The 26,822-nt window shown below is 45.7% G+C and overlaps 1 protein-coding gene across 23 annotated transcripts in view; it reads left to right on the top strand.

Moving 5' to 3' along the window:
• TTC7B (tetratricopeptide repeat domain 7B) overlaps positions 1-26,822 on the top strand; it is a 274,722-nt gene that overhangs the window by 174,520 nt on the left and 73,380 nt on the right. For all 23 annotated transcript variants that reach the window (XR_012416059.1, XR_012416058.1, XR_012416057.1 and 20 more), the window contains one exon: positions 20,729-20,845. Coding sequence is in view for 20 of the 23 variants with exons in the window: in XM_073998071.1 (XP_073854172.1) it covers positions 20,729-20,845 (117 nt within the window). In the remaining 3 variants the exon portion in view is untranslated. The remainder of the gene's footprint in view (positions 1-20,728; positions 20,846-26,822) is intronic.

Genomic DNA, 26,822 nt, shown 5'->3' with positions numbered 1-26,822 from the left:
ACAGTGCCACCTTTGTCATCAACCAAATGTCCGTAGGTGTTTCTAAGCTTCCTATTTCGTTCCATTGGCCATCGTGCCCATCCCGTGTGATTGTCACTGTCTGGTCATTGTCGTAGCTTCATTATACATAAGGTGGATCCCTCTCTGTATCCTGCTCTTTGGGTTGCCATGGCTTGTGCTGGGCCTTTGAACTTTCATGTAAATTTTCAAATCAGCTCATCGAGTTGCACAGAAAACTTCTGGAGACTTTGGAATTAGTTTAATTTAATAGCTCAATTTGGAGAGAATTGTATATTTATGACAGTAGGTTTTCTAATCCGTAGCCATTATAGCTCCCTAATTATTTAGGCCTTTACAAGTATCTTTGGATGTTTTTATAAGTTTTTAGTAAATATTTTGCCCATTTTTTACTAGACTTATTTCTAGTTACCTGAAAAAATTTTTCATGCTTTTGTATGCACTATATGTATACAGAATATTTTTGTAATCAAATTTACTATGTACTTGTCATGAAGGTATAGAAAGGCAACTGGTTTTTGCACATTCTTCTTGACCCAGCTAAATTCTTAGTAAGTCTAATGACATATATAATGCAGTTTGGAATTTCTACATAGGTAATGACTTTTTTTCTGAGGTGATTAAAATTGTTTCTTTTTCTCTAATCTTTCCATTTTTTTTTTAAACCTGTACTAGTTAGGACCTAGTAGTTAAATGAGAAAATTCTTTCAATGTTTTACCATTAAGAATTACATTTAGCTGGGTGCAGTGGTCCACACCTGTAATCCCAGCACTTTGAGAGGCCAAGGTAGGAGGATCGCTTGAGCTCAGGAGTTCAAGACCAGCCTGGGCAACATTGTGAGACCCCCATCTCTAAGACAGAAAAAAAAAAAAAAAAAGGTAGCCAGATGTGATGGCGTGCACCTGTGGTCCCAGCCACTCAGAAAGCTGAAGTAGGAGGATCAATTGAGCCCGGGAAGTCAAGGCTGCACCACTACACTCCAGTCTGGGCAACAGAGCGAGGCCCTGCCTCAGAAAAAAAGAATTGTGCTTGTTATAGGTTTGTTTGTAGATACTATTTAAGAGATTAAAGAAGTTTCCTTCTTCCTGGTTTGTTAAGAGTTGGTTTTCTTTAATGATGAATTGATAGCAGATTTTATCAAATGCCTTTTCTGTATCTATTGAGATGATTATGTGACTATTCCTATCATCTATGAATGCTATATATTAATTTATATTTTTAAATGTTAAACTCACCTTACATACTTGGAATAAGCCCAGCTTGATTATGATAAATTAGCTTTTTTATGGATTCACTTTACTTATTTTTTAGAGAATTTCACGCTTGTGTTCATTTGCAAAATAGGCCTATTCTTTTCCTTTCTCCTTCTGTTCTTGCCAGGTTTTGGCATCAAGGTTAGGCCAGCCTCATAAAGTGAGTTGGAGTAGTACTTTTTCTTTTTGCATGTTTTGGAATTATTCGTTCTGAGAATGTTAAGTTTTGGTAGAATGCGTCTGTAAAACCATGTGGGGCTGGGTTTTTTTCTATGGGAAGATTTCTAATGCTTTTTAAAAATGATTATAGTCTGTTCAGATATCCTATTTCTTTTTTTATTAAGCTATGTATAATGTATAAGCTGTAATATATATTATATGTAAAGATTTGTCCGTTTCATCTAAATTTTAAATTTTATTGGCATAATGTTTATTTTTCATATAGCATTTGTTGGTTAAGTTTTTTCAATTCTAATATTGTTTAATGCACTTTATTTCTTTTCTTGAACAGTCTTGCCAGATACCTGTCTGTTACACTGATCCTTTCAAAGAACCAGTAACTGTTTTGTCAACTCGCTTGTAGGTTTGCTTTCTCTTCCATGAATTTCTGTTCTCATTTTCATTATTTTCTATCTTCTTTTTTCTTTAAGTTCTGTTTTGTTGTATTTTGGGTTTTTTTTTTTTTTTAATCTCTTAGTTTGGTGTTCATTCATTTTTTGCCTTATTTTCTGACATAAGCATTTAAGACTAAAAATTTTCTTCTAAATACTGCTGTAGCTGTAAACTACAAGTTTCAATATCTGAAATTTTTATTATTGTATAATTCTAAATATTTTGAAATTTCTGTTATTCTTTTCTTTTTGACCCATTAGTTGTCTTTGAACTGTGTTTTACAATTGTCAAATATGAGTTTTTTCAACTTATCTTTTGTTATGAGCTTTTAACTTCATTAAATTATGTTTAAAGCCTACATATACATTTGAAATTGGTCAAACTTATTTTGTGGCCCAGTGGTTACTCCTTGTAAATATTCCATGTGTGCCTGAAAATAATGTTTTCTGCATTTGTTGAGGAAATTTTTATATATTTTATTAGGTTAAGCTATTAATTATGCTACTCAGAGCTTTTTTGTTTTCATAGATGCTTTTTGTCTACTGAATCTATCATTTGTTGAGAGGAGGTATGTTGAAATCTACCACTGGGATGGCAGATTGGCTTTTTTTTTTTTTTTACCACATCGTTACAGCAGTTTTTCCTTTCTATATTTTAAAGCTGTGCTATTAGTTGCATATAAATTTAGAGTTGCTGTGTATTCTGGTATGGTACATTCAACCTTTTATCATTATGTTGTAAGATACAAGGCATTTTGCTTCAAAGTCTATTTTGCATGATATACATATAGCCACATACATATATATATGTAGCTATACATCTGTACAAATATGTGTGTGAGTGTACACACATGTACCATATACACATATATAGACTTGGACTATCGTTTTCCATTCTTTTTGAACTTTTTTTTTTTTTTTTTTGAGACGGAGTCTCGCTCTGTCGGCCAGGCTGGAGTGCAGAGGCGCAATCTCAGCTCACTGCAACCTCTGCCTCCCGGGTTCAAGTGATTCTCCTGCCTCAGCCTCCTGAGTAGTTGGGATTACAGGTGCGCACCACCACACCCTGCTAATTTTTATATTTTTAATATATTTCAGTAGAGATGGGGTTTCACCACGTTGGCCAGACTGGTCTCAAACTCCTGACCTCAAGAGGTCTGCCCGCCTTGGCCTCCCAAAGTGCTGGAATTGCAGGCATGAGCCACCACACCTGGCCTCTATTTGAATTTTTAAAATATGTTTTGGATATACTCTTCTGCTTATTATATATAGTTTTTTGTTTGGGTTTTTTTTTTTTTTTTTTTTTTGAGGCAGAGTCTCACTCTATCACCCAGGCTGGAGTGCAGTGGCGCGATCTCGGCTCACTGCATGCTCCGCCTCCTGGGTTCACGCCATTCTCCTGCCTCAGCCTCCCGAGTAGCTGGGACTACAGGCGTCCGCCACCATGCCTGGCTAATTTTTCGTATTTTTAGTAGAGATGGGGTTTCACTGTGTTAGCCAGGATGGTCTCGATCTTCTCACCTCGTGATCTGCCCGCCTCGGCCTCCCAAAGTGCTGGGATTACAGGTGCGAGCCACCATACCCAGCCTATATACACTGATAATTTTTTAAAACCCAGGCTTATGGTATCTGGAATATTTAGTTCATTTCTACTTATCCTAAATACTGATACATTTATATTTGTGTCTACCGTGCTATCCATGCTTTGTATTTGACTTTCCTTTTGTTCCATATCGTATCCTCTCCTTTTCTGCTTTCTTTTAGATCTATTATATTTTTACATTTTTTCTCTGCTAATATGGAAGAGAAACATTCTCTTTTGGTTCTTCTTCTTTAGTGATTACCCAAGAAATTTTAGTGAGGGTCTATTGCTGGCAGACTTTCTTAGACTGTATCTAAAAGTGTGTTTGGCATTACTCTCCAAAGAAGTTTTTCAAATTGGATATACAATTCTAGGCTCAAACATTTTCTCACAAATAGTTGACTTCTCACAACGACAAAAGGAGCACAAGTGATCTTACTCCTTTTGTCGTGGTTAAGAAGTCAACTATTTGTTTACTTGTAGTTCATTTTAACGTCATCTGTCTTTTCCCTCTGGTTGCTTGTAATTGCTGTTGTTACCGCTATTGTACACTTTCGCTGTGACACATCTAAGGGTGAATCTTGTTCAGTATTCATTGGGCTGTTTAAAACTGTATTGGTATTGTTTGTATTATTTATCATTTCCAAGAAGTTCCCAGCCATTCTTTCTTCATGTATTACTTCTCTTCTTTTTTTTTTTTGTTTTTTTGAGACAGAGTCTTGTTCTGTCTCCCAGGCTGGAGTGCAGTGGCATGATCTCAGCTCACTGTAACCTCTGCCTCCTGGGTTCAAGCGATTCTCGTGCCTCGACCTCCTGAGTAGCTGGGACTGCAGGCACATGCCACCACACCTGGCTACATTTTGTATTTTTAGTATAGACGGGGTTTTGCCATGTTGGCCGGGCTGGTCTTGAACTCCTGACCTCAGGTAATTCACCCACCACGGCCTCCCATAATATTGGGATTACAGGCCTGAGCCACCTCACCCAGCCTACCTGTCTTCTTATATAATAAATAGCAGATCTTTTTTACTTAGTCTGATAACCTCTGCCTTCTGTCTCAAGCGTTTTGTCCATTCACATTTAGTATAATTAATGCTATGGCTGGATTTGCATCTGCCATTTTCATGTGTCTTGTCTTTTTGTTGCTCCTCTTAATCTGCCTTCTTTTTGTTGAAAAATTATTTTTTAAACCATTGAACTATTAAATATCTAAACAAAAGGATGAAAAGTTAATATTAACTGATTATGTAATAGTTATCTCAGACACATTGTAAGTTTTTCCCAAAATAAAACTTAACAATGGGCCAGGCGTGGTGGCTCATGCCTGGATTCCCAGCACTTTGGGAGGCCGAGGTGGGTGGATCACCTGAGGTCAGGAGTTTAAGACCAGCCCGAACAACATGGCAAAACCCCTTGTCTGCTAAAAATACAAAAATTATCCGGGCATGGTGGTACATGCCTGTAATCCCAGCTACTCGGGAGGCTGAAGCAGGAGAATCACTTGAACCCGGGAGGCAGAGGTTGCAATGAGCTGAGAACGTGCCACTGCACTCCAGCCTGGGCAACAGAGCGAGACTCCTTCCCTCCTCCCCCAACAAAAAATTAACAAAGTACACATTTTTATGTTGAAAGGTGTTCATGAATTCTGATGGATTCCATGGATTCACTGTCTATTATATTTGCCATGAGAGCCCTGATTTTCTTCTTTTGCAGTACAGCTTTGTAGAAGATTCCCTTCATTAATACATTTTACTTAGTAATTTTCCTCATTGGCCCAAAAAGGTAGAAGGTACCAGGTGATGTTTGGAGTTCATAATTGTCTCTCTCAACTGCAATGAGTCACTGTTGGTCGAGAGCTTTGATCAGGCCCCCAGACTGTGTTTCTGCCATTGAAATTCATTTTTAGAAAAAAATATCAGGTTAAGAACTGACAGTTTGTTATTTTTTGTCTTTGGAATATATACCAGATAGTATCATACTTTTATGGTGACATTTAAGAACTTCAGTGTTACTGAAAGGTTGTATTTTAATTCAGCGAGCCTTACAATGGCTAAGGAAAGCCACTGCCAGAATTTAACTTTCTTGCCCTGAGACAACTGTGGTTATGCAGTTCTTCAATAGATTTCTAATTGATGTGAATTCTTATTGTTTCCTATTTAAATACAACATATACTCACTCCTATTCGTGTGCTCCCAGAGAGGTCATCACATCAATAGCACACTTAAGAAAACATCAGATGTCACCACAAAGCAAACCTCTCAAGATTACTAATATGAATATGAGATCAGGATGCTGTACGCACAAGTGTTTGAAGTGTTTTCTCTGTCCCATAATTATAAGACATCAGGTGATATTGAGACATACCCTCAGTCACCTGTTTGGAGGCACAGAGGTCTTCTAGAACACTTCTGTCCGTGGCCTCAGCTCTTATACATGTGAACGCAGATTTTATCAGGCAATCACATTTCCTTTTACATCAGTGGAAACTAACTGTATGGGAAGACATTCATTCACTTAATCAGTCATTCTTTCAGCATTAATAACCACTAATGTTTATACCCTGCATTGTGACAGGCACTCTTAATAGCACTTTACACATTTTTAACTAATCCTTGCAAGAACTATCTACGGTGGATAGTTTTATTATTATTTTCATTTTATAGATAAAGAAACTGAGGCACAGAGAAGTTAAGTAATTTGTCCAAGATTATGCACCTGGAAAATGGCAGAGCCATGATTTCAACCCAGGCAATCTGGCCTCACCGTCTGTTCTCGTAACCATGAACTGACTTTGAAGCATTGAGTTTCTGCCACATGCCAGGGGCCGTGCTAGATGTTGGGGACTACTGCCATGAAGAAGTCAGTTTCTGCTCCATTAGAATTTATAACCCAGATAAGCAGGAGTTTTATGCTGTCTCCCCTGTTAATCTGCAATCAAAAAACTAGGAGACAGAGTTATGATCATTCTTTACTTGAGTGGAGTATACATCTAATTTTTTTAAAACTCATTACTTGGCAAGTGAGACTAATGTTTCTTTTTCACTTGGACACACACACACATACTCTCAGAGAAGTTCAGTTTAAGTCGAAACATCATATTGAATAATGTTTTGATTTAGTGATTAAAATTGACCTGGGGTTGTGGGCAATTTTTTTGCCTGAGCTGAGTGATGAAGCAGTGAACATGCCCACTGAATGAGCATTTGATAAGAAGTTAGACCACAGGGAAAGAGGCTGTTCACCTCATTAAACTAGAGAAATGATCCACTGATGCCTGAAGGATGTCTGGAAGGAGTGAGTACACACTAACCACCCCAGCGAGGCCAGTAGGGAGGGAGGTCTTTGGACACAGGAGAGTGGGTGGCAGCCTGGACGGCAACAAGGGTCACAGTGGAGTCGGACTTAGTGGTGCAGTAGCTTATTTAAAATCAACTTTCCACAACCCAGACAAAACAAAACCCCATCTCCTTTAGGAAATGGGCAAAGGAAAGGAGTTGCATAGATGTTTCTCCAAAGAAGATATACAAATAGCCAATAAGCACATGAAAAGAGTCTCTACATCACTAATCATTTGGGAAATGAAAAACAAAACCACAATGAGATACCACTTCATACCCATTAGGATGGATTTTATCAAAGAAACAAAGTCACAAGTGTTGGTAAGGATGTAGAGAGATAGGAACCCTTGTGCATTGCTAGTGGGAATATAAAACTGTATAGACTCAGGCCAGGCGCGGTGGCTCATGCCTGGAATCCCAGCACTTTGGAAGGCTGAGGCAGGCAGATCACGAAGTCAGGAGTTCGAGACCATCCTGGCCAACCTAGTGAAACCCCGTCTCTACTAAAAATAAAAAATTAGCCGGATGTGGTGGCACATGCCTGTAGTCCCAGCTTCTCGGGAGGCTAAGGCAGGAGAATCGCTTGAACCTGGGAGGCGGAGGTTTCAGTGAGCTGAGACCACGCCATTGCGCTCTAGCCTGGGTGACAGAGTGAGAATCTGTCTCAGAAAAAAAAAAAAAAATTGGTGCAGACTGTATGGAAAACAGTATGGTGGTTCCTGAAAACATTAAAAATAGAATTATCATGTGATCCAGCAGTTCCACTTCTGGGTTTCTGCCCAAAAGAATTGAAAACAGGGACTTGAACAGATCTATACACCCGCGTTCACAGCAGCATAATTCTCAATAGCCAGCAGGTGGGAGCAAGCCAAGTGCCTGTCAATGAATGAATGGATAAGCAAAATGCTGTTTACACATACAATGGAATATTATTCAGCTTTAAGAAGGAAGGACATGGCTGGGCGCAGTGGCTCACGCCTGTAATCCCAACACTTTGGGAGGCCGAGGCAGGCAGATCACGAGGTCAGGAGATGGAGACCATCCTGGCTAACACAGTGAAACCCCGTCTCTACTAAAAACACAAAAAATTAGCCGGGCGTGGTGGCAGGCACCTGTAGTCCCAGCTACTCGGGAGGTTGAGGCATGAGAATGGCGTGAACCCAGGAGGCGGAGCATGCAGTGAGCCAAGATCGCGCCACTGCACTTCTACATGGGCAACAGAGCGAGACTCTGTCTCAAAAAAAAAAAAAAAAAAAAGAAGAAGAAGGACATTCTGATGGATGTACTAACATAGATGAAAATTGAGGACATTATGCTAAGTGTAATAAGCCAGTCACAAAAGGACAAATAATGTGTGACTCTACTTATATGTGGTACCTGGAGTAGTCAAACTCAGAGAGACAGAAAGTAGAAGGGTGGTTGCCAGGGCTGGGAGGGGAATGGGAAGCTATTGTTCAGTGGGTGCAACACGCGCAGAGTACTGGAAATGGAAGCTGATGATGGCTGCACAACAGTGTGAATGTACACAGTGCCACTAAACTGTACGCTGAAAATGGCTCATTGGCAAATTTTATGTTACATATATTTTACTACATTTTAAAGAAAGGAAACTTTCTGAGCTCCCTCTGTTGACATGTGTGACTGCAGGAGGGTTTCCAGCATTCGTAGATGACGAGGGACCCTTCTGCCCTTGAGATTCTCTGGCTCTGGATCACGGAGCCAATGTTCTTCCGGGATGGACTTGCTGAGCCACGGAAGCAGCCTCCCAGCACCCCATGCACGTGGGTGTCCTCTTTCTGTGAGGCTTTGGCTCTGTGCTGTCGCCTTCACTAAACATAGATGCTTGTCAAGAGGGACAAAATCCCCCAAATGCGAGGAAAAATTGTTTGGAAACTGAAGATTTGGTTTATGAGGCAAAAGTAGAAGAATTGGAAGAGGGCAGATGGTGGGAAAATGTATTGGAAGCCACATTTGTTTATGAGAGGATCCTCCTTTCTCCGGGGTTGGAGACGGCCACGTCCTGAGATTGGGAGTGGTGCTGGCCCAAGCCCCTCCCCCCATTTCCACAGCCAGTACTCGGCTTGCTTATGACTGGTGTCCCCCAGTTTAAATCCTCATGGGATAGTCTGCTTCCTTTCCAGGGAAGTTCCCTTTTCTAGTTTTTTTCTGAGGATACTGGAGAGGAAGCCCTCAGGGCATCCCAGCCTCCCTGTCAGCCACCTAAGAGAGCACTGGCTGGCCACCCCGGGTTCAGAAAGCTGAGCAGCTGGGAGAGGCCAGGCCGGGCCAGGAGGGGCACCATGGCGAGGCCCACACCAAAGCCACTCTCCACCAGTCATACCTTCCAGAAGGTTTATTTATTTTCGTGCTTTTCTTTCCAAGATCTCCAAGTTCTCCCCATATCTCATTCAACAATTCGGAGTATGAGAGTGTCCTCTTCAGACTTCTTGCAGGTGTTTCCTGGAAACCTCTGGCTCCCAAGCACCTGGCTCCGGGCTGTCTGCTACAAACATTAATACCTGTCTGTGCAATGCATGCTTGAAACTTTTGTCCGTGCAGAGTAGCCTGGCAGCTCTTTGTTCATAGTTAAGCTTGTGTCTGCCTGTGTTTCATCTATTATCCATTTTGATTTCTACTTTACTGAGTTCCACTATCTGATAAAATGATGACCATACTTTCTGCAAATCGGCGGTATAAGGTGCCTGCTGGTCCAGTCAGCTGTGAAAAAAAATGATCTTTTGCATTTTTGCATAAGGAAAGTACTATTAAAAAAAAAAAAAAAAAAAGGAACCTGAGAGCAGGGAAGAGAAAGAAGAGAATCTCCAAATTTATCCTATAAGTATTCTTGTGGGGATCCTGAGCTGAAAACAACTGGTGAGAACTGATCAGCCACCTCCAGATGATCAGATTCACTGTCCTTTGAACACTCCCCCAGTTCATGGGTAGAGAGCGCCTGCTTTCAGCCAGGCATGGTGCCAGGCTCAGGAGGGCCAAGGCCGGAGACAGAGCACCGACCCTGTCTTCATGCAGCGCACAGTGAGATGTGGAGGCAGAGTCACACTGGAGCCTGCCACACCTCCGAAGAATCGCTCACCTTCAGGGAGGAGGGCTGACTGTTTCCAAGCTCCAGGCCAGGCATGGACAAAAGTCCTGCCTTCAGTGTCCCTTGGCACAGTGGAATCAAGCCATGCGAAACCAAACAGCCCCTCGTGGGAACACACAGGAAATGAAGGCAGAGAAGGCAGGAAATGTAAAACAGGCCAGGATTCACAGGAGCAGCTGGTGGATGCAAGGATGTGCAGTCCCATGTGGCCCCGGAGCCCAGAGAGACACATCCACCTCTGGTCCTGGAGAGCCGCTTGGGCTTCCCGGTGCCCTGCCAGGCCCCTTCCTTCCTAGATCCCTCCTGACTGTGCAGAAGGCGTCATTTCTATATCACAGAGCTTTTTGGATGAAGTCCATATCACATCATGGCCCAGGCCCTTCCCCTTCTAGGTCTAGGTGGTCGGATTCCCATTCTTTTGACATCTGCCGTTGTCTGCTGAACTGCGTCCCAATGTCTCATTTCTTCACTGTGCTCCCCTCCTCAAACTGGGGCATGTGGGGAAATCAGGGCCTTGGGGGCTCAGCCAGAAATAAAGACCGAGAGATCCTCCAGAGAGAAGGCCCTCTAGGAGAGGCAGGCTGGCAGAGCACAAGAGGCCTGGGACTTGCTTCCCAAATATCAGAAATTACCAAAAAGCTTTACGGTTCAGAGAGAACAATATATTTCTTTTAGGAGCCAGAGCAGTCTGACAGGAAGACTTGCTTTCAAACATGTCCTGTTCACATATGTACTTAGCAGATGGCTATTTGACACTTCCTGTTCCAAAGGCACTTGTTCAATTCCTTTTCCAAATCGGGGGGTGGGTTTTGGGCCCCTCACTTGCTTTGCAGGCCCCCAGCCCTAACACCATGCGCTCAGGGAGCCCTCAGGAATAGCCCTGGCTGTCTAGACTCTCTGGCTTCGTGGATGGCACTACATGAAATGGCTCCCTTCATTAGAATGTCACTCACAGGGACTGGAGAGGTCTTTGGAACACCAGCAGTGAGGTTCAAGAGTTGTTTTCAGTGGCACCTGACCAGGTCATCTCCCGCTTAGGTGCCGGCTCCTGGATGCTGATCTGAGTGGAGATTAATAGCTGACGTGGGAGCAAAAAATGAGCCAAACTGGGGTTTCTTGAGGTGATTTATTCCAGCTAACTATGTCAGTTGTTTGTTCATGCTAAAAATACCGCTAGAAGGATGGGGGAGTATTCCAGATTGTTGACACTTTGACTGAAATGAGAAGCAAAATGTAACTGATATGAGCTCTAACAGGAGCTCCTGCCTGTCACAAAGAGGAGGGAGGATTAGGACACCAGGAGGTGCAGCCAAACCACCCAGGATGGCCACGGCCTCGGCCCCAGCACCGCCACTCACCGCAGCCTCCCAGCTGAGATAAGGGCTGCTAAGTTGTGAAGAACGAGGTATCTCCTCCTCATACTTTGGCCCTGAGAAACTTCATTTTGCTAAATAGGTGTGGCCTGGATTTTTCCAGGACAGTGGATCTGGGAGTCTAGGTTGGGATGATGCAGCCCTGTGCTCACACTGATGGGTGAGACTGGAGTGGCAGGAACGCCATGTGAGTGTCCCAGATGTGCCAGCCTGGTGTGCTGCGACCCCTTCTCCAGCAGCCGGGGACATTAAATGTGGTCACATGGGCTGGGTGCAGTGACTCACACCTATACTCCCAGTACTTTGGGAGGCTGAGGCAGGAGGATCTCTTGAACCTGGGAGTTCAAGACCAGCCTGGTCAACATAGTGAGAGCCCCATCTCTACTAAACTTTTTTTTAAAATTAGCCAGTCATGGTGACGGATGCCTGCAGTCCCAGCTACCCAGGAGGCTGAGGTGGGAGGATCTCTTGAGCCCCGGAAGGTTGAGGGTCTTGACCCTCGAGCCACTGCACTTCAGCCTGGGCAACAGAACAAGACCCTGTCTCAAGCAAAACAAAATAAGATAAATAAAAGTGGTTAAGTTTCTAGAACTTCCTTTGTGGTTAAATAACTCCCAGACAGAAGTTCGCCAAAAAGCTCCTCAGGCCAGCCACTTGCCAGGGCTTCCTTCCTAGAAAAGATGCGCTTAGCAGAGGAGTCATCCGTGCTCTTCAAACCCCCCATTACTGGTTCTGTTGGCAGCCTGGACTGACTGGGGCTGGCATGCAGTTGCGGTTTTGTAACAGAAACCAGGTACTCAGGTTTGATGTATGAAAAGCATATAGACACTGGCAGCCTGTAAGCTGGCATCGGCTAGCAGGGTTGTGTTAGGCCAGTACGCATTTCAAAAAGTTTGAATTTGCTGACCTTGTGGTCACACTTGCCTGTTTTGGAAGACATTTGAGTTTTCAGCCCCTGGGGAACCCACAATGGGAAGGGGATGATTACTCAGTGCTCTGCAGACTCAAGCAGGTGCCTTTAATGGGGGTGACAGTATGAATGGTACCCCCTCAGTGGGTACACTGTGGCCTCCCCAGCTTCTTCACTGGAGACATGTGGAGGACCTGGGCAGGGCGATAGCACCTTCCGAATGTGATCCAGGGGACCCCTCCAGAAGGAAGGAGGCATTCTGTTCAAGACACAGGCAGGGGTGGCCTTCCTTTGGGGGCTTAATGTAAATGGTTGTTCAGAATTCCCACCGAATTTAAGAGCAAAATCATCCTGAAAAATGTCTTCCAAGACATGCTCCCCCAGTTCTTACTGGAATGAAATGAGCCCAGAATTTCTGAAGTGCGGGGATTGTGAGAACTCTTCCCTGGCAAGTCTTTTTTCTTTTTAAAATCAGACTATGGCAGGTTAGGACGGAGAGTTATGAACGAGAGTGGTGCTTCGTCACTGATCTTAAATTTGCACAGGAATCCCCTGGTGATCTGGTTACATGCAGATTCCGACTCAGTGGGTCTAAGGTGAGTGGAGAACCTGGAGATTCTTCTATGTCTTGCAAGCTCCCGGGGGATTCTGAGGCTGCCTGCCCCGGACACACTCTGAGTGGCAAAGTATTATTGGACCCAAGGCCTTTCCAGCTTTGGATTAATTGGAAACATCTATGTGTTTTCTGATGAACCCCAGTGAATAGCACATCAGTGCAGCAATTGGTTAAGCTAGATGATCTAAGAATTGTATATTTCCTGTGTAACCGTTCAGGAATTCGATGATTCACGTGACATTATTGAGGATGTGCACTTTGGGAGGCCCCATGCAGTATTCGGTATCTAGTGGGAATGGTCACATGAACTCTTCCATCCTTTCTCATCCCTTCCAGCTGTTGCCAGAGGGGCCTCGGGGGGGTTTGAGGCCTCCCAGCTCCAGGACATGCACAGCTGTCATCCCAGCTTCATTGGCCCACCTGGCGGAGGTCAGGCCAGTGACAGTATTGATTTTCAGTGACAGTGACTCAGCCTGGGACCAGAGGCTGCTCTTTGCAGAGATGGAACACCTTCTGGGATTGGGGTGCTTTGGAAACCCAGCCAGGAGAGCAGTGGCTCCAAGAGCAGCCTACGGTGGGCCCTCAGAAATGGTGGTGAAAATGAATCGTGGTCAGTTTCCTTCCAGCCACATGGCAACCTGAAAGGAATCCCTCCTCCCTGCCGAGGGCCTGGGTCGATGGATTTGATGACATCCCTCTCCCTGGGCAGCACTGGGCTGATCTCAGACTCTCTGTTCCCAGCCGAGTTCTCTGGTTTCACATTCCCATCTGCCTTCTCCCCGTCACCACGTGCTACTGGCACATCTCTTTTGACTTCTCTTACCATTCTGATCGGCCAGTTGTCAAACACCTTCTCAAATTAAAATTTCAACATACTTGCCCCCTGCCCCCCTCAGCCTGGTCCGTTATTTCTCTTACCTGGTGATAGATGCTCACTTTCCTTCGGAGAGGTTTGACAGCCAGCCCCGCTACAGCTCCTCATCTGGATAGGCTCCCAGGAGGCAGCAAGAGATGGGGAAGGTATCCAGGGCCCCCTCAGCCGCTGCCCCACTTGGGCAGATCTCGCATGCTTTTCTGCACAGCCATTTTGCATTCCTGCCTACATTCAGTAGACAAACAGACAAAGAGCAGGTCCCTGGCATGCAGAGCCCAGGAGCTCACAACACAGATCAGCACGAGATACGAAATGTTCAAGGTTCCTGTGATTTTACCTCTAATGTGGTTCCTGAGACTGCAGCATTCACGGATCACCTAATTAGTGAAGGTTTTGTATATTAATATGCATGTTTCTAGAAGATGGGAGGGAATTGTTACTTCAGTATTTGTCTGAACTTCTCTAATTTATTTTCATAGAGAGTTCTTCATACAGCTCAGAATTCAGAAATATCTGCCCTTTTCACTTTATCTTTGGCCCCTGCCCAAGTCTGGGACTCACTGGGGTAGGGCCAAGGCTAAAACTAAATAGGGTGTGAGCTACTAGAGGTGCGAGTCCAGTGGTTGGGAGCAGTTTCCAGGGAGTCAGCGAAGTCTTCCTGGGGAATGGTTTGAGACATTGAGCCTGGCCCTGACCAGTGCTGCTCTGACTCATTTCCTGAGGTGAACAATGGAAAGTCACGATGATGCCGCGTGCCCCAGAGCTTCCTGAGGGGCAGTTGTGTCTTCTTTCTAAGCCCTACCCTAGCCAAACATAGTTATTATTTCAAGAGTTATCTTGAGATTCTTAAAATATTCCAGAAGTACAGTAAAATAGCATTTCTATGTGTTTTAATGAAAAGTAAACTTTGATTAACGAGGTCCTTCAAACAACTAGATTTTATATGCACGAGACTTTTGGATGAAAGACAAGTCACAAAACACACACACGCACAAGTGCGCACACACACACACGGACACGCATGTGCACATGCACACGCACACAGACACATGCACACGCACACAGGCATGTGCACGTGCACACACAGAGATGCATGCACACGCACACAGACATGCATGTGCACACACATAGACACATGCACACACACAGAGACACACACATGTGCATGAACACACAGACACACATGCACACAGACACATGCATGTGCACACACACACACACACGATTGGGTTTTTGTTTTGTTTTGTTTTTGTTTTGTTGTTTGAGACAGAGTGAGTCTCTGCCGCTCAGGCTGGAGTGCAGTGGCGCAATCTTGGCTCACTGAAACCTCTGCCTCCTGGGTCCAAACGATTCTCCTGCCTCATCCTCCAGAGTAGCTGGGTCTACAGGTGTGTGCCACCACACCCAGCTAATTTTTGTATTCTTAGTAGAGACGGGGTTTCACCATGTTGACCAGGATGGTCTCAAACGCCTGACCTCAAGTGATCTGCCTGCTTCGGCCTCCCAAAGTGCTGGGATGACAGGCGTGAGCCGCTGCGCCCAGCCAAATGTGATTGTTCTTTAAAGAACTATGTATGAAAGATCCCAGAAGCAACACCTGGTAGCCCAAACGCCTGCTCACCTGTAGCCCTACTCAAGTTTCACGGCATCATGTGGCCCAAAACTAGAAGTCCTGCCCAATAGTAGTGGTCAGGTCTTTTTCTCCAATTGGATTGTAAATTTTTTTGTAAGCAAGGGAATGTATTTAATATCACTTTGTATTCAACATAGCCAGCACAGAGCTTTGCACATTTTAGAGTTTTAAATATTTGGCAATGGATGAGAAAATGTCCTGTGTTTTCATTAGTGCCAGTACTATGGTTGGATTTTCATCCTTCTCTGTTTCTTATTCACATGGATTTGGGTTTAAATTTCTATCCTACCAATCACTAGTGGTGTTAATTTGAGCAAATTACTTAACTCAGCCTCGTTTGCAGGTTGTCGTTCAGAATCTGGAATTAAATATTTAAAGTATCTGGCAGCTGCTGTTATTATTGTTATTATTTTGCTTGTCTTCGAAGCAGAAGCTTCCTGGCTTGTAGCTTATGATTTCCCAGTTGTGAGCTCTTGTGTTTTTTATAGTTATGTTTCCATTTGGAAGGTTTAACTCCTATTATTTAAGTCTGGCTTCAGTGAGGGGTTGCTAGTTGACCTGAATCTTGACGGATGAATAGATGCTTAAAAGGCAGAAATGGATGGAAAGGGTATTCCAAACAGAGGGAACAGCATGTGCAAACAGCCAGGGTCATGGAGGAGAGTGACACGTAGGGGAAGTTGACCACAGCTCGAGTGGGAGCGTAGGTGATGGGCAATGAACAAATCCTTTGGTAGCTAAGCATGTGGGTGGACAGGAGCCAGACAGCAAAGGCATTGTATGAGATGCTAGGTTTGGGTCATCAGTAATGAGATCTGATTGGTACTTTAGCAAGGTTCTTCTTTCCTTCATTAATTTTCTGTAAGTTTTCAATGAGTCTATGAACAAAATATTCTTTTGGGGGGAGGGGGACAGAGTCTCACTCTTTCACCCAGGCTAGAGTGGTGTAGTGGCATGATCTCAGCTCACTATAGCCTTCACCTCCAGGGCTCAAGCAATCCTCCCACCTCAGCCTCCTGAGTACCTGGGATTACAGGTGCACACTACCATGACTAGTTAATTTTTATATTTTTTGTAGAGACAGGATTTCACCATGTTGCCCAGGCTGGTCTTGAACTTCTGAGCTCAAGTGATCCACCTGCCTCAGCCTCCCAAACTGCTGGGGTTACAGGCATGAGCCACCATGCCTGGCTAATATATATATATTTTAAATTAGATTCATAGCTGGGCATGGCGGCTCACGCCTGTAATCCCAGCACTTTGGGAGGCCGAGACAGGTGGATCACTTGAGGTCAGGAGTTCAAGGCCAGCCTGGCCAACATGGCAAAACCCTGTCTCTACTAAAAATACAAAAATTGGCCAGGTGTGATGGCATGTGCCTGTGGTCCCACCTATTTGGGAGGCTGAGGCAGGAGAATCGCTTGAACCCAGGAGGTGGAGGTTGACTGTGGGCCAAGATGACACCACTGCACTCCAGCCTGGGCAACGGAGCGGGACTCTGTCTCAAAAAAAAAAAAAAAAATTAAATGCATGAACTTGTGTGGCTAGCTCAGAGTCTCACCCTCGTCTCCTCTGCCCTCTTCATCATGTTGACAGTTAGACATATTGAAATGTATTAAATGTTAACTTTTCGCAAGTTTTTCCGTAACTTTCTTTTTGCCTCAGGGTTTCCTCAGCACATTGAATCTATATCTTTGGGTGTCAGCCACAGAAAATGAATGCTGACCATTGTTTGTGTGCTCTTCCTTTCTGTGCTAATGTAACATATACCCAGCCAGATGTTTCTGAACAGTCTTGACGTGTGTAAGCAGGTTTGGCAAATAGGATGACGAGCATCACTGCTTCTGTTTTCAGTATTGTTTTGTATCTTGTAAACAAGCTGAGGTTTGGGGAAATGATGGAAAGGCGGCAACTTCTGTTCCTGCTTTCCCTTGGGCATCCCAGGGAGTGTTGGCGACGGGCGGGGCAGGTGTTTCTGTCCATTGTCCTGGGCATACCTGCGTGGCTTCTGCCCATTGTCCCGGCCAAACCTGCGTGGCTTCTGCCCATCGTCCCGGCCGTACCCGCGTGGCCTCTGCCCATCATCCCGGCCGAACCCGCGTGGCCTCTGCCCATCATCCCGGCCGAACCCGCGTGGCCTCTGCCCATCATCCCGGCCGAACCCGCGTGGCCTCTGCCCATTATCCCGGCCGAACCCGCGTGGCCTCTGCCCATCATCCCGGCCGAACCCGTACCTGGGCAGCAGCTGCAGGCTTTCCTCTTTGTCCCTGCTGTGTCCCTGGCTCTTTTTCTCTGCCAGCCTCTCTTCATGCTGTTCCTCTTGAGAGGTCTTCCAAGTGCTTTTTTCCATCGTTTGTGCTCAGCCACTCCACCATTGTCCTTCCTGTCTGGTTCTCTGAAATCCAAGCCCACACCTTTTCAACTCCATATCCTGAGTCAAGTGTTTGAAAGCTGTTATTTTATGTTAATTAGAAGTTCTTTTTCCAGCCAAGAAGGCTTGCTCAAAACTGTTTCCCCAAGCTGAGGCTTAGAGATGCACTCTGGCATTCTCTCCTTTGGGTACAGTTAAAGGAATCACAGTTCTTTGCTGTTAGAGGCACCCCGCTGCCTGCTGTGGGGCAGGCACCTCCTCTGGGAGGCAGGTGCCCTTGGAGGAGAGTTCTTGGCATGGCCCCCAGAGAGCTCCAGCCTGTGCAGCACGTGCACGGCTTCCTGGACCCCCCACAGTCCTCTGTGGGGCCTCCCCTTGCCGCAATTGCTTGGCAACCACTCCTCACCCTCGCTACCCAATGGTGACCTATTTGGCAGCTTCTCCTTCCTTTGTCAACTCCCTTAGTTGACCCCAGTTTGGTGGGAGATTCTGGTGGAAAAGTACTCCCATCATGTTCTGGACTCGGGCAGGCTTCAGCAGGAGTCAGCTTCTGGTGTCTTTAAATCCCCCCAGAGGCACCCTGAGCGCCTGCCATCCCATTTAGGCAGTCTTGGTAAGGCTTCCAAAGCATTTCCGCTTCTTGAGATGTTTTTGAGCAGAAGCTGAGCCCTGTTCTCACATCTGGCCTTGCTCTTTATGCCCACCTGCTTGTAGATCAGGGACTACATCCCTCCCTTTACCTGGCCCTCATCCCATCATTCCAGGCTTCTGCAAGCCCAGGCATGGGGAGGCCGCAGCCCTGGACCCACTGGGAGCACCACACCGCCCTGGACTTCCATTTGGAGGGGGTGCTGGGGGTGCTTGGTGTGAACCTATCCCGAACTTGGGCAGTGATGGGTTAGGACCACTTTCATTCCACCTCTCACACATGAAAAAGAGACTTTCCTCCTCTAAGGTACCTTTGAATGCGGACCTCACATCATGCAGGGTGAAGGAATTCTCCTGGATGTCTAACTGAAATCTCTAAAACACCTTGCTTTATCTTCTGTGGTTTATAGAAAAAGTGGTCGGTGAGTAAATGCTGATTTAAGGCCCCATGAGTTCAGAGCACAGTTCTTGGTACTGGAGCTGAGGCTGCAGAGGCAGAGGGAGATGTCAGGGCTCTTGTCCTCAGGGAGAAAATCGCATCCAGAAAACAACCAAAGGGCACCAGAGCTTCGGTTTCCTCATCTGTCGAAGAGGGTTAGACACCACCTGCCTTGACAGCTTCTTCCAAGGACATGACCACGTGTGAAGTGCCAAACACAGGTCTGGCACATGGGATGCCTTCAGTCAGCAGGAGCTCCTCCCTCTCTTTTTCTTCTTTTTAGTATTAACAGCAAACATGAGCTAATATGGCACATACTGAGTAGAGAAGATAAAGGGATAAAACTCATATTGACAGAAGACTTACTTATTTAAGTGGGGTTCCAGCTGGGTTTGGGAAGAATTAAAGAAAGATGCGCATGAGTGGAAGTTACAATTGGGGACGTGGCACGTATAGCCATAGAGTTGTGCCAGAAAGGTAGCATTTGGCCTATATTGGCAGAAGTAACGGGTCCAGTCGGATGAGATGGTGAAAGAAGAGTGGCTAGTTGGTGGAATGCCTTAAAGGACAAGATACAGGCGGGGTGTGGTGGCTCACGCCTGGAATCCCAGCACTTTGAGAGGCCGAGGCGGGCGGATCACGAGGTCAGGAGATCGAGACTATCCTGGCTAACACGGTGAAACCCCATCTCTATTAAAAATACAAAAAAATTAGCTGGGCGTGGTGGCGGGTGCCTATAGTCCCAGCTACTGGGGAGGCTGAGGCAGGAGAATGGCGTGAACCCAGGAGGCGGAGCTTGCAGTGAGCCAAGATTGCAAGCAAGACTCCGTCCTCAAAAAAAAAAAAAAAAAAAGGAGGTGGGAACAAAAATGATTTCTGGGGGCTGGGCACATTGGCTCACGCCTATAATCCCAGCACTACTAAAAATACAAAAATTAGCCAGACGTGGTGGTGGGCACCTGTAATCCCAGCTACTCAGGAGGCTGAGGCAGGAGAATCACTTGAACCCAGGAGGCAGAGGTTGCAGTGAGCCGAGATCATGCCACTGCACTCTAGCCTGAGTGACAGAGTGAGACTCCATCTTGGGGGAAAGAATGATTTTTGGAGATCTTTATAATAAGATGTGTGAGAGCTGGGTAAGTCAGGGGACAGGAAGAACACAAGGAAGGAAGCTGGGCTCGTACTAGGACTTTTACTAGGATAGTGGTGACAAGTGCAAGGGCCAGGAGAGCTGATGTCTACAGGCACCTAGGCTGATGTCCGCAGAGAAACATAAGTAGAATCTGGAAATGGCATTACCCTGAGGGGCCACGAAAGCGAGAACATTCTGAGCTTAGTGCCCAGAAGGTCTTGGCGGAGGGTGGAGCAGTTGATGGTAACAAAAAATAGGGAAGAGAGACCTAGGTGATTGCGGAAGGAGCCTTAGGCCCTCAGTAGCAGGCATGGGATGATGCAGGAGCTGACGGCCTATGCCAGAGGCTGCCCTTCTTCATGGGACTTCCGCTCAGGCTTTTGAAGCTCACAGGACGGTGAGCATCATTGTGGAGGGTTATCTGTAGATATGTATATCAACTGAGTCATATCTCCTGTGTAATTCTGTAAATAAACCAAGTTCTCTTTTAATGAGTTTTTGAGGTTTCATAAATAAATTGGTTTGGTTCTAAAAAGCACGCTTTTAGTAAATTCCCTGTGTTCTGAATAAAATTGGCCACGCTAATGCTTTCAGCCTGACCACAAATAGTCACATCGTGCTTGTATTTGCCTTAGTGGTGAGACTTATGCAAAGTAACACCTTGAGCCAGGAGTTCTGGAATCCCGCTTTCCTTGGACCACACATGTGGATAGTTTCTGAAATGAGTACAGTTGCTTCTGGGTCTAAGCCCACCGCTTGTCTTGTTGGGATGGGGACTCTGTGGCTTGAGCTGCAGTGTTTTCTCCCTTTGTCTCCCCACTGCAGACTACTGTTTTCCAAAGTGAAGTTGCAGTCACTCTGCCGGGGCCCAGACGAGGCACTCCTGACTTGTAAGCACATGCTGCAGATATGGAAATCCTGCTACAACCTCACCAACCCCAGGTAAGAGGCCAGCAAGGCCTGCTTTGCATGGCTTTTGCATGGGTCCCTGCCTATCAGTGCCTTCTCTGATTGGCATTCAGCAGGCATTAACTCTGTCACCCCTGTGCACCTCCAGGCCCCCAAAAGTCGCAGATGATAGCAGTGGAGCTTCACACTCCATGTTTAAGGTGCTGTTGTCCCAGTGGCTGATGCAGCCTCCAGATCCTGGGTTTCTTTTGCTTTCACTGCCATAGTGACCCACCAGGCTCAATTCGCAATGGATCTCTATCCAGTTTCTCTCTGCCGTCCGTTTACCTAACTCCTTTGACAAGTCTTATCTTTCTGGTAATTTATGTACAGACCAGTCTCTTCTGTGTTCCAGCTGGGGTTCCTGCAGTAATATTTAAAAGACCTGCACAGACAACAGGCCGCATGCTAGTGGCTATTAGCCTGATAAAAGATCACTATGAAAAAGTTAAAATCATGACGCATACAACTATCAAATACACACATGTCAAAGATTTTATTTGCCTTATTAACTCATGCAGGAACCCGGAAAATGTTAAGACCTATTCACAGAAGAGTCTGAAGAACAGATACTCATAGGCAGGAATGCTGAATGATTTGCAAGTAGATACAAAAACAGCATTCTGTAAGACGATGAAAGATATCGTTTGGGGTTCTTTACTACAGGGTGAAAACATCAATTGTCTCTCCCCTACAAACAAAATTCACTTGCCTTATTATCAGTTTTCTGCAGGTTAATTTCTACCCCTACAGAGCTGTAAAGTAGCTCAGTCAATGGGAAGTGAGTCAACAGTGCCTGCCCCTTTAGAGTCAGATAACCCCAGGAAGGTCTGCTGGTCAACCCCCCGCATTCCACGGACGGACACCCAATAACCTATTTGCCCATTTCCAAGTCTTGCACAGTTTTCCCTTGCATGTGTTTAGATTACTAAGTGAAGGAAGTCATGTAATGAGAAGGGATGTAATGATTCAAGTGAATTCACACAACTGCTCATACACTCAGAGTATTTTTTACCTTCCTGTGCAACTGATATCATGCTTTTAAGAATCAGGGGCCTAAAAACGTGTCACCTAAAATGTAAATGAGTACTAAGGGTGAGGTGGGCAGTGGGCTGGTGGCCGTGGTCTGCAGACACCAGCAGGGAGGGAGGGCTACGGAAGCAGCAGAACAGAGATGGGGTTCCCTGTGAGATTTTGCTTTACAAACGTTTCTGCAGTTTAAAAAAAAATGTTCAAAGTCAGGGCCCTGTTAAGGGGATGGACCCCCTGGAAACTGACAGACAGACCTGTGACCCCAGGCCCTGTGGGCTGTGTACCTGGAAGGAAGAGAACTCTGCCTGGAAAGCCATGTGCTGTCCAGCCCCTGCCCCGCCCTCCCCCAAGCAGCCCCAGGTCCCCCCGCCCCGTCCCCCCGATTCAAGCTGGGAGTCCCCTTCCCAGGCACAGGAATGGCGCGGCGCTGTGCTGCCGGGCACACCCGCCCTTCGCTTGGTGACAGGTAATCATGAGACTGGCCTCTTCCCTTTTGTGGATATGTTCTCAAAATAAAGATCATTTTAATTTTTTAAAAATTCTACATTTCTAAGTCTGGGAGCAAAAATAGAAACTGTCCACATTTATCTCCCCCGAAAGCCCCCACTCCTGGCCTATGAAATCTTCAGGATTTGGGGGAGTCTGCCTCCGAACCAGCCAGCGGGAGATGCTGCCCAGGCAGGTTGCCTCGGCGCCAGAGCGCGTTCCTTTGCCTGTACCCCCTTTAGAAATGAAAAAATAAACCCATCAGCTTCGTGTTGCCAATTTCCCCTCAGTTCCCCACACCTCTCCCACCTCCCCACATTCCCTCCCACTTAGCAACCAAGAATATTGAATGTGAGGAGAAAAAAAATAGCAGAATTGGAAAGCTTTTTAAAAATACTTAACCAAATGCCTGGGCTGTGTCCATACTTCCTCCGTTTCCTGAAGGTTCCTTCAGGGCCAGAGTGGGGAGGACCCTGGCTCCAGGCAGTGTCTGGTGGGGACTGGCGGATGGGGTGGGCGGTAGAGGCCCCACCGGTCACTCAGAATTCCCCCTCCAGCTCCCCACAAAGCCTTGAGGGAGGGCTGGTGAATCGCGCAGCCCCTTATTAAGGAGTGTCCTGTCTGGTTTTTTAACTTGATTTTCTCTGGGGTAGAAATAAATGTTTCTCCTGTAGCCTTTATCATTGTGTAAATGCAGTCTTCCCCCACAGCCTGCTCAGTAAGAGGTGACCCTGGCAACAGAATAAAGCCTGAAGGAAGGGCTGTGTCTTTCGGGGGACACATACCTTGCAGCGCTCCGGAGTGGGGCCGCTGCGGCTCCAGCAGCCTAGAGGCTGGGATCAGGGCATACAGGGATTTAGAGGAGGGTAGAATCACATGAACAAGCACCTAAGAATCATGCCTTCTTTAAAATAAAATGAAAACTGAGCAGAAAGCATTTTGGCAGGCCGCATTTGGCTTCTCCCCGGAGCTGGTCCGTGCTGACGTCCCGGCTTCCTTGCTTCTGAGCATGCTGGGTTTGTTTTGAGCCCTCTGCTCAACCTGCCAGTTCCCCAGTCTTCCCCACCCCCTTCCAGATCCACCCCAGGCTCTGCACAGGCCTCCAGGGCAGTGAGACGAGGAAGATGTGGGCAGTAGCAGGGAGTGAGTGGCCAAATTGAGAACAGACCCTAGCTTCTAGCTTCGTATTCTCAGCAACCCATTCCCTCTTCCCAACTTTTGCTTAAAGAGGGGGAAAAAAATTACACTGAGCTAGTCGCTAAACTGAGCGTTGGAAAACTTGCAAATAGTGTTCCACCTGCAGTTGGAGATGCGTCTCTTGCTGTGAGCAAAATGGTGGGTGGCATTCTCTTACATTTGGCGAGGTGTTTGTCATTTCAGAAGCCTGGATTCTATTTCCCTCGGTCTGCAGTTTTGCTTGCAGTTGGGATAGAAATCTGTCTCATGCTTTGTCTCCTCTCCCTGGGTGAAGTGTAAGGCTCCCTCAGTCCTTGTGCATGTTGACCTGGCCACTCAAGACAGTGTGAATTCTCACTAGAATCTCACCAGAAGGTCCCAGCAGGCTCCCTGAACTGAATCTCAGAGCATTTCAGCCAGGGATGGTAATAACCGTGTTTCTTGAACCTTCTCCATGCCAGCACTGTACTAGGCCATTGATGTGTTATCTTCAATCCCTACATTAGCCTTGCAAGATAGCTACCATTACTTCCATTTTACAGAAAATAAAATTGAAGATAAAAGTGGCTAAATAACTCGCCTAAGTTTTTCCAATTGAATATGTAGCAGAACAGTGATTCAGCCCCAGGCCTAACATCAAAGCTCTCTCCACACTAGCATGCTGCCTCTCTTGAGCTGACAACCAGTTTCTTTTCATTTTTTATTGTTAACCACTTCTTTTCCCCTCTTGTCACTGCTACTAGACCCATCTCCGTCATGTACCCATGAGGTGACATCTGCAGATGATTCAAAGTCCTGTTTCAGTTACTTGCCAACAAACAGCATTTAAACACACACATACTCACATTCACATTTTTTTGCTCTAACCTCAGTTAGGAGTCAGAGATCCCATTTCATCCTTACAGTCACCAGCATTTGGGTGGAGCTTTTCTTTTTATAAAGCATATCCTCATTCCATCTTTGAAGCAGCCCCATAAAATGGGCAAAAGTCATATGATCTCATACCCATTTTACTGATGAGACAATTGAGGCTCCAGGATATTGGGAACTTACCTTGACTCTTATAATCCAGGCCTCCAAAAACAGAAGTTCCTCCCCAATCTGCCCCTGTTCTGATTCCCTAGCCGAGGCCCTTCTTTTAGGTGCAGTATTTACTGTGTGCCAGGCACTATTCCAGGAGTTGGGAAGAGGCTCAGCTGAGACAAGAGCTCCAGCGTTCTGACTCCGAGCCCACCCCACCACCACCAAGCCTCTTGTGTTTAACCTCTGTGTGGCTGTGGAAGATAGAGGATTTCCAAGAGAGGCTTCTAATGGCCAGTATAACTTTAAGTCTCATTACAATTCAGTGGTTATAGGGAATAGAAGTCCCTGCATGTGTGCATCTACACATGTGGGCATCCCCTACTTACATACTCTGGATTTGGGGTCCTTCCCATTTTCTCTCCCTCTACTACCAGCACTCACCAGGAGTAGTTTTCTCTCCCTTCCTGCCTCCTGCCTTGGGAAGTGCTCCTGGCAGCCTAAGGGCCTGGCAGAGAAGAGGCAAGGTGACTGGGCCATGAGGAGGAAATGGGTGGTTCACAGAAGTGCCCGAGCAGATGTGTCGCAGAGGGAGAGAGGAAGGTGACTTTCCAGCTTGCCTGAGAGACTGGCCAGAGCGAGCAAGTTAGGGAGACTCAGGGCTGCTCAAGGCCTCTCCTTGCCCCTTGTCCAGTATTCTAGGGGTCAAATGCAAATCTTGATTGGTGAAGACTCTGTACCATGTAAATGAAGAACTAAAAATTGCTTCAAGCATTCAGTAAAATTCTTAATCGGTCACAAATACCTAATTATTTTTAATTTTTATTTTTTTTACTTTTTATTTTTTTTGAGACAGTCTTGCTCTGTCGCCCAGGCTGAAGTGCCGTGGCATGATCATAGCTCACTGCGGTCTGTCTCCTAGGCTCAAGCCATCCTCTTGCCTCAGCCTCTCAGATAGCTGGGGTCACAGGTGCACACCACCACGCCTAAATTATTTTTTTATTTTTAATAAAGATGAAGTCTTGCTATGTTGCCCAGACTGATCTTGAACTCCTGAGCTCAAGCTATCCTCCTGTCTCAGCCTCCAAAAGTGCTGAGGTTACAGGCGTGAACCACTGTGCCCAGCCCTAATTATTTTTAGAGAGAAAACATTCAATGTGGAAACAAAAGCATCTCTATGTTGAATAGTGGATTGTTGCGCACACACTGTGTTCAGAGGGAACTAAGGCAGACACACTAAGGATGTAACTGAACGCCGTTTCCCAGCGGGTGGAGGGAATGTGGATCCTGTGCCATTGTCAGGGGGTGAGGTTCAAAATTCAGATGATGGTTTTGTTTGGGGTTTCTAACATTTTAACTCGGCTTCCCCGTACCTCCTACAATTGCACCAGAAGCCTAGGGATAAGTTGGCTGCAGGAATTGACTGGCCATATTAACCTCAGATGTGTGTTGTAGGTATGTGGGTTTATACACACCTGGCATGTACCTAAAAGTTGTAAGTCTTCACAATGCTCCATCTATATGACCTTATGTCATCCTCACACAGTTCTGTGTAGGACAACAATCCTTATCTTCATCTGATCAGGGAAGTCAGTGAGGCACAGGGAAAGCTGCCTTTCGCCCAAAGTGACCTCCTCATTAGTGACAGCACCGAAACATGGTGAGATAGGAAGCCTGGAAGATGAGAATGTCTGAAACAAACCTCAGATTTGGACCCCCAGAAACCCAGGCAAATCCTTCCTTTGCAATGCCAGTACCTCATCGCGTGTCTTGGAATCCCCAAGGTGGTGAATAATATGTCATCATTTCACTGTATTTTGAGACAAATCTTCTGAAAAACTCCTAAGTGGATTGCCATTGCAATATTCAGATAATTTGCACTTAGGAGCATTTATGTGAAAAAGGCTACCTGGACAGACCTGCGCTAGAAATACTCAGTCAGCGTTGTGATGAATGGAAATGTGCGTGTACTTTTATGTTGTCTTCTGTTCGGAGACATGTATTGTTTCTCAGTTATAGAAGCAATTAAAAGAGCAGTTTCCAAAAAACATGTCTGAGATGATGTAATAAGTATAGGCTGACAAACAGTCTGTCCTGAAGGAAGTTTCCTTCTGCTTCCTGTGGATTTCTCTAATGTAGTTAGAGAAATCGCTGGATGTGGAAATTGCAGCCTGTAAACTGTATTAAGTTTCATGCCAAATCTTGTTTGTACTGCTTTAGCAACAGCTGCATAAAGGAAGGAAATTGTGTCCCTTTA

Source organism: Macaca fascicularis, chromosome 7 (assembly GCF_037993035.2).
Source record: "Macaca fascicularis isolate 582-1 chromosome 7, T2T-MFA8v1.1".
NCBI classification, from domain to species: Eukaryota; Metazoa; Chordata; class Mammalia; order Primates; family Cercopithecidae; genus Macaca; species Macaca fascicularis.
This window is presented reverse-complemented; position numbering and strand designations above follow the sequence as displayed.